The sequence below is a fragment of the Rhinoraja longicauda genome, chromosome 7 (assembly GCF_053455715.1).
Source record: "Rhinoraja longicauda isolate Sanriku21f chromosome 7, sRhiLon1.1, whole genome shotgun sequence".
NCBI classification, from domain to species: Eukaryota; Metazoa; Chordata; class Chondrichthyes; order Rajiformes; family Arhynchobatidae; genus Rhinoraja; species Rhinoraja longicauda.
In genome coordinates, this window is record NC_135959.1 from 61,174,565 (window position 1) to 61,182,968 (window position 8,404).

Here is an 8,404-nt window from a genome sequence, read left to right on the forward strand (position 1 = left end):
TCCACTGATAGCTTACCTACAGAGCTGTATGCATTAATAAATGCCATTATATTGTTTCAATATAGCATATCACTGGGATACCTCAGATTGGATGCCAAGCACTCGACTGCCTAATATTGAAGAGATCCCACATTATGAAGTAGTTGACGTTGCGCCCATACATCATGAGAATGTTACAGCACTCGATACAGACTACTACCTCGGCGGGTATGACATAGACAATGACTTCCCACCTCCGCAAGATGAGGAGTTCCTGAGTCAGGACCAACTTCCTCCTCCACTCCCAGAGGACTACCAGGATCAGTACGAGATCATCCAGCCACACCGTGCCACATCAGCAACCAACACGTTGAGCTCCAATGGCTGCAGAAGACCACACTTCCATCCCAGCCAGTACCTCCCACCTCATCATTTGCCAGCGGAAGGCGAGACAGTTGGTGCCCAAGGTGGGAGAGACTATTGTGCATTTCGTGCAGGTTCAGACAAACACTTGGAGAAAGTGATTAATGACAATATGGCAATTCCTATGCTCACGTCAACAAATGCATCATCGTCAGACATGTCAACAAGCTGTGGCTTTGATGACTCTGAAATAGTGATGAGTGACTATGAAAGTGGCGATGAACTCAATTTTAATAATCATATCTCTTTTGTAGAATCCCAGACACAGGTATGATGACTATGTGAGCTACTTCTAATTTTGGAACAAGATTGAAACATTCAAGACACACTGACAACCAAGTGGTGCAGTGGCAGGAATGTGAAGACCATTTCATGGGATATTTGCATCCCCAAGAAATGATGAACACAAAGAGTAGAATGAGTTGTCTTCTCCAAACTGGGGTACTAATGTCATTGTTTTATGTTCACAACTACTTTTTCTAAAATAGCTCAAAATAATTGTGTTTATTGTAAAATAAATACAGCCTATGATTTGGTTTTAAGCTGAGTCCATATTGGAGCTAAAAGTGCAGAAAAATATTACCATTAACATTGATGTACTTCTGAGGTATTGTCCCTGTGGAAATGCATTGGATAATGTAGGAAAAGCGATCAACTGATGGTATAAAATGTTAATCATACAATCGCAGTTTACATTGATAATTCCAAAATGCTGGAGATTAAGTAATTAGTAATGGCACTTTCTTAAAAGAGTGATGAAGTAAACCATTTGGTCGTCAACAGCATGTTTTGCTGTTGATATGGTAGTATTTGTGTAGGCAGACCTTCAAAAGAACTGCAATACTTGTTTAACAATGCATTTTGCACTGTTTTAATTCGTGGAATGTATATTTGTTCACGGTCCTAAAGTGACTGATAGCAGTAAGTTAAAACAAAGTATTAAAGCAAAATAGTTGCCAATAAAAGAATGTTCTACCTAAAATACCCAGCCAAAATCCAACTCTCCTCTTCTTCAAGGTCCAAAAGAATCCAATTATCATAACATTTTGTACCATCTTATTTCTATATCAAAGCACACAGAACTTAACTTGAAATAACAGTCTGTTGCCTGTATTCGCAAAGAAAGTGCAGTCATGTGCTTACATTTTAAAACAGTCATGAACACTGGAGTGGGAGTTTTTGCAACAATAAATGAGTAAGTAAAATTGCACTGCAGACTAATGTAAAGTTGGAATAAATGTGCTATTAGTGATCTGTTCTAAGGACCCATTTGAAAAGCTCATGTCTTTTGACCATGAGGCAGGTATAGCCTGAGGTGCATTGTTTTACTGCGAAAAAGTGGAAGAAAATCGCTAGATTTAAATGAGTCACTTTCAGAGTTCAGTTTTCGTGAGTCTGGCTACTATTAGGCTCTAACCTCACGGCTGTAGTTGTGTAATATTTAGAGATCGCCAGTAAAATCCAAAACATACAAATTAATACTTTCAACGACACAGATTTGGTTCAGATCTGATGACCTTGAGGTTTTCCAAATTAAGATAGGCTTTGTAAAAATCGGATACCCACAGAAGTCAAGGTGAAAATTCACTTCCTCAAATCTCTCAGTGGCAAGGAATGGATTTCAATAGAAGATTATTTTAATCAATCAGTAGCAAAGCTGCTTTTTTACTATTTAATAATTGATTAAAATTTATCTTTTGACTGTTGTGTCAGAAAATTATTCCACGTAAAGTATTACCATCAGTAAAACCGTGTTATCCAGTTTATTTAAGACATTCTCCGAAATACAGAGTAAAGGCTCCGCCTATCAATTCATTCCTGGATATTTGCACATGCAGTATATGGATTGAAATCTCAAGTAACTTTTATAATTAGAAAGTCAGCTGTCTCTTTTGATTACGGTTGAAGTAAGTTCGGTTCAATTCATTACATTTCCTGCAGATTAGTGTACGTCATTAACCAACTGGGTCACAATTCATACCTGGGACAAAATATGAAGAAAACCATATTTTTTCATGCACCTTTCGAGTCTGTTCCTGTATTCACAAAGCTACAATGCCACTGAAATTCCAAGAGTACAGTTCTATCTGGACTCTGATTTGTTTATTTGTATGTAAATTATCTTACAGCAGCTGTGGGTCTATGGCACTGCATTTTAGAAAGTTATAAAATTTGATATGCCTCAAGATTTCTAAGCTTTTTGTAGTACCGTATTAAACTGTCGTCCTGTTGTGTATTATTTTTTACCTGCTGTTAACAGGCTTTGTAAAGATGCAAGTTTATGTGCTTAAAAAGTTTGTATAAAGTGTACATAGATATAGATTGAGTTGTTTAAATTTTGCAAGCTTTTGTAGATATTTAATGTGTTCTGGGATGCCTTGATTTTTTGCTGATAAAAGTGAAATGTCACTCCAAAGCAGTCATATTGGTATCGATGAACTGTTTTTAAAGAAAAAGGTTGTAAATTGATCAACAAGATCCATTCTGTTCATTTTATTAACACAGATACTTTTATCATAGTTGGAGCTTTTCAGTATGGTGAGATCAGAACCGGCAGCTGCTTAATTCTTTGGAATGAATTCAGCAAATGGAGCTTTTCATGTATTTTGTGGTCACAAAAAAGGCAACATGCGAAGGATTGTGTCTTGAATGACTATAATGATTGTGCCAAGTCTTCGATAAAACATGGCAAATTAGTGCAAAAGAATAAAATTGTTTCTTAAGTGTTACTAAAGGGAAACCAGATGCCATCAGAAATTGGATCTATTTCAATGATCAGCTGTGTAATTGGTGTTGTTGGCAGCATTAAAAACTGTAGTATTTTACGATTCAGTAGTTGTGCATTGTACAGATTGATTTTTAACTGCCACCACATTTCTTAAGTTCATGTAACAATAAAATATGTTTTTAATTAGTTATTGAGTTATTGGGCTTTCCATCCAATTAAGCTTTGCAGGTTTTTGTGTCTGCAATTAGTTGTAGAGATGGTGGGTCTGAGAATCAGGGGGTAAAATGCCCAGGCATCAGCAGAGCCATAATATGAAAATAATTCTTCTACTCATTCTATCCCAAAGACAAGTCAAGCATGAGGAATGTAATTAAGTACATTGATGAGCATGATCCAGCAGAAGCAACTTCAGGTGCAAAGAATTCCCCAAATACGTTCCATTCTTTTAACATTACCTCATTAGTTCCTAACATGATGCAGACCTGTTTCTGCATCAAGGAAGAAATAGATAAGTGTCGGAAGGAACTGCAGATGCTGGTTTAAACCAAAGTAGGAAGGAACTGCAGATAAGACTAGATTTTGATGACCCATGAGCACAGATTTATGCACAGAATTACTGTCATTTATTTCCATACCTTTGAGCAAGTTCAGTGCAAACTAACGTGCGAGTTCCAAATCTACTCGCAGCTGGATCACAGCTGTAATTGTGACTCCTCAACACTGTGCCGATCATTTGAGCCGGATTAAACAACACAGGGCCAGGACTCCTTTCATTGCGACAGAGAGGAATGGCTGCATGGAGCGAGGAGGCATGTTACAGGTAATTTGTGTTTCTGATTGACCTGAGATAATTTGCATGTTTAATTGTTTTTAAATGCCTTCTAGTGATTTTGGATGCCCCAGTTTTCTTTTTTTTTTTTAATTATTTTTTGTAACTCATTATTTAGTTTTGAAATATGCCCAACTGGTGACAAAGTATTCCTATGGAATTTATAGTCAGGAAACCCTCAAGGTTCGAGTAAGTTGAACAGCCAGACAAGCAGTGGCTGCAGTCAGTTCACCATTCTAAAGGCACTCCCTATGAAAACCTCAATTTCCTTTACATTCTTTGCAAACGTTGGGTTTCAGCAGATAGGAAACATTGACACATGAATGAGCAATACTGAAGCATTTGCAAACCATCATACATCAAAAGTGCCCAATTGATATCCCTTTTTGGCTGCCTCCTGACATTCCCACAACTACCTCTGCCAATCCATTGCCAATATGATTTCCTTAATGTAATATCAAAAATGGCAGAAGACTATGGCTGTCCAATAAATTCTCGGCTGTATTGCTGCAAACATAATTCCCTCTTAACCCCATTCTCTTGCCTTCTCCCCTGTAGACTTTGACACCCTTTGACGAAAAATAGCAGGCAAACAGCACCTGTTAAACTCAATGCCAAACCATTGGGATTTCTGAATGGCTGGATGGCAGATTATCAGCATTTTACTCAACCTCATGTAAAAAGAGGGTGAGTAAAAAGAGGTTCCTATTGATTGCCAATTATTTCAAACAGACAATCATCCTTAGTGATTGCCTGACGATACTTGGACCTAGGAGACTGCCCTCTAGAGCTTCTACTACAATGCCTGACCATCAGCTGAATTCCTGAGGCAGTTCCCTTAATCTTGAGATCAAAGCGCTGTGTTGTTGATTAGTTCAAGCAATCAGTTGTTCATCCAGTTTATCAGATACTGATGCATCCTAATATCTGAACAATATTGAGCACATAAGTGCTTATAGACATCAGTGGTGGTGAAGGTGCTGGAGTCAATTATAAAAGACGAAATTGCGGAGCATTTAGATAGCAGTAACAGGATCGTTCCAAGTCAGCATGGATTTACGAAGGGGAAATCATGCTTGACTAATCTTCTGGAATTTTTTGAGGATGTAACTAGGAAAATGGACAGGGGAGAGCCAGTGGATGTAGTGTACCTTGATTTTCAGAAAGCCTTCGACAAGGTCCCGCAGAGGAGATTAGTGGGCAAAATTAGAGCACATGGCATTGGGGGCAGGGTACTGACATGGATAGAAAATTGGTTGGCAGACAGAAAGCAAAGAGTGGGGATAAATGGGTCCCTTTCAGAATGGCAGGCAGTGACTAGTGGGGTACCGCAAGGCTCGGTGTTGGGACCGCAGCTATTTACAATATATGTTAATAACTTGGATGAAGGGATTAAAAGTAACATTAGCAAATTTGCAGATGACACAAAGCTGGGTGGCAGTGTGACCTGTGAGGAAGATGCTATGAGGTTGCAGGGTGACTTGGACAGGTTGTGTGAGTGGGCGGATGCATGGCAGATGCAGTTTAATGTGGATAAATGTGAAGTTATCCACTTTGGTAGTAAGAATAGGAAGGCAGATTATTATCTGAATGGTGTCAAATTAGGGAAAGGGGACGTACAACGACATCTGGGTGTCCTAGTGCATCAGTCACTGAAAGGAAGCATGCAGGTACAGCAGGCAGTGAAGAAAGCCAATGGAATGTTGGCCTTCATAACAAGAGGAGTTGAGTATAGGAGCAAAGAGGTCCTTCTGCAGTTGTACAGGGCCCTAGTGAGACCGCACCTGGAGTACTGTGTGCAATTTTGGTCACCAAATTTAAGAAAGGATATTCTTGCTATTGAGGGCGTGCAGCGTAGGTTTACTAGGTTAATTCCCGGAATGGTGGGACTGTCGTATGTTGAAAGACTAGAGCGACTAGGCTTGTATACACTGGAATTTAGAAGGATGAGAGGGAATCTTATTGAAACATATAGGATTATTAAGGGGTTGGACACGTTAGAGGCAGGAAATATGTTCCCAATGTTGGGGGAGTCCAGAACCAGGGGCCACAGTTTAAGAATAAGGGGTAGGCCATTTAGAACAGAGATGAGGAAAAACTTTTTCAGTCAGAGAGTTGTAAATCTGTGGAATTCTCTGCCTCAGAAGGCAGTGGAGGCCAATTCACTGAATGCTTTCAAGAGAGAGCTAGATAGAGCTCTTAAGGATAGCGGAGTCAGGGGGTATGGGGAGAAGGCAGGAACGGGGTACTGATTGAGAATGATCAGCCATGATCACATTGAATGGTGGTGCTGGCACGAAGGGCCGAATAGCCTCCTCCTGCACCTATTGTCTATTGTCATAACTGGTGAATCAAATTTAATCTGCACAAGTTCCCTGCAATCAATATATCCATTAAATAAAAGTCAAATCATTTCCCCTTGTCTATCAATTCCAGTTGCAACAAAGAACCCCAACCCCAATCTCCCTCACAGTAAACATACCGAGGCTTTCCATCATCTTGAAATTTGATTATAGTAACCACATAAATACCATGGCTACGAGGGTGTCGTGAGGGCAGGATCACCTGTGGTACTTGACTGATCTTTCTCCCTAAACCATGCCACCACCCACGAGACCCAAGTAAGGATTATGATGAAATATTCTCCACAAGCATGGAAAAGCACAATTGGGCATGGGAAGCTTCATCCCACCCAGAGAAAAAGCAGCCTGCTGGGTTATCCAACTCCTTAAACATTCATTGCCTTTACCATAGATATTCAGTGCCTGAAATGTCCCCCACAATCAGATGTCCTCGGGAGAGTTTGTCAAGTTTTTTTATTAGCTAACTCTAAACCCCAAAACCTCCATCAATGAACAAGAAGGATGAGAGGGGATCTTATTGAAACATATAACATCATTAAGGGATTGGACACGCTAGAGGCAGGAAACATGTTCCCGATGTTGGGGGAGTCACGAACCAGGGGCCACAGTTTAAGAATAAGGGGTAGGCCATTTAGAACGGAGACGAGGAAGAACTTTTTCACTCAGAGTTGTGAAGCTGTGGAATTTTCTCTGCCTCAGAAGGCAGTGGAGGCCAATTCTCTGGATGCTTTCAAGAGAGAGTTAGATAGAGCTCTTAATGATAGCGGAGTCGGGGGATATGGGGAGAAGGCAGGAACAGGGTGCTGATTGTGCATGATCAGCCATGATCATGGTGAATGCCCTACTCCTGCACCTATTGTTTATTGCATGGAACACCAAAGCCTGCAGGTGTTTCTCCTTCGGTAGTCCCTTGAGAAGGAAGATGACTTCCACTCCAATTCTGATGCATTTACAAAGCCTGTGCATGAATTCCTTGACCATTGTACAACTACCACATGGTGTGGATGGACAAAGTGTTGGTCCAATGGTAAGGTAGTCTTAAACAATTGAAAACTGGACACTGGTGCTTCGACATAGCTTACAATGACTTTCCCCACACACTCATTCTTGGCACCCTTCCCTTGCATCCAACCTTGCCTTATCACCTGCATGTGGTAGTCTCCCTACCTCTGTCCCCATCCTGTCTCAAACTTCCCCTCTCTCTCAACTGCATTTCCCCATCACTCATCCCTTCAGATTATTCCTTCCCTTCTCAATATCTCTACTCACTTTCTCCCAGCCCCTAAGCATGGCAGCTCCTCCACTGTTAAACTGCTGACCATCTGTCCTTTCCCAGAGCGAGCTCCCCACCATCCACTGCCTCTCACCCTCCTCTGTGCCACTGTCTGATTGCCGATAACTCTTCCTTCACTTCCCCAGTCCCCTCACTATTTCAAAGAACGCAACCCAAACCCGACTCCCATGACTTCTAGGATAAGCTTCACCATTCTTCCAGTGCTGTCTGATGTTAGTCCTCTCTGACCGCCCTATGTGCCCTCATGCTCAGCCATCACTGTCCCATCACTAATCATCTTATTCTATCCAAGCTACTTGAAAATGTTATAGCCTGCCAAGTCCATACCCATCTTGTCTAGAATTTCTTGCTGGTGTGCATTTCCTGGCTAATGCAGGCAGAGTCATCCCTCAGGGATAGGTGACTTCCACTCTGTCACCATCATCACTCAGCATATACAGGACTAAAACCCCATAGGACTTCTATCATCTGCACTGTCAGGATGCATTAAAAGTCCCACCCATCCTGACTTGGTGGTAGATTAATGTTCCCCCATTGCCACTGGGTCAAAATCCTGGAAATCCTACCATGTATCCCATGAACTACAGAAGCATGAAGAGTGACTAACCAACATATTCCCAAGAACATTTAAAGGGAAACAATGGTGGCATTGACAGCGATGCCCACGTATTATGAATGAATAAATGGTCAAAAGTTTAGGTGGGTGGGAAGAAAGACCTGTCAGCTCCAATAACATTCAGGAAATGACACTAAGTGCTGGAAGTCAACGGGATCAGGCAACATCTCTG

The 8,404-nt window shown here is 41.0% G+C and overlaps 1 protein-coding gene across 8 annotated transcripts in view; it reads left to right on the forward strand.

The window, feature by feature from the left end:
- LOC144595325 (protocadherin Fat 3-like) overlaps positions 1-3,285 on the forward strand; it is a 588,884-nt gene extending 585,599 nt beyond the window's left edge. For 7 of the 8 annotated variants that reach the window (XM_078402696.1, XM_078402698.1, XM_078402695.1 and 4 more), the window contains one exon: positions 66-3,285. In XM_078402696.1, coding sequence (XP_078258822.1) covers positions 66-676 — 611 coding nt within the window. In that variant the 3' untranslated portion in view covers positions 677-3,285. The remainder of the gene's footprint in view (positions 1-65) is intronic. The other variant, XM_078402702.1, reaches the window with a different exon arrangement.
- The last annotated feature ends 5,119 nt before the right edge of the window (positions 3,286-8,404 follow it).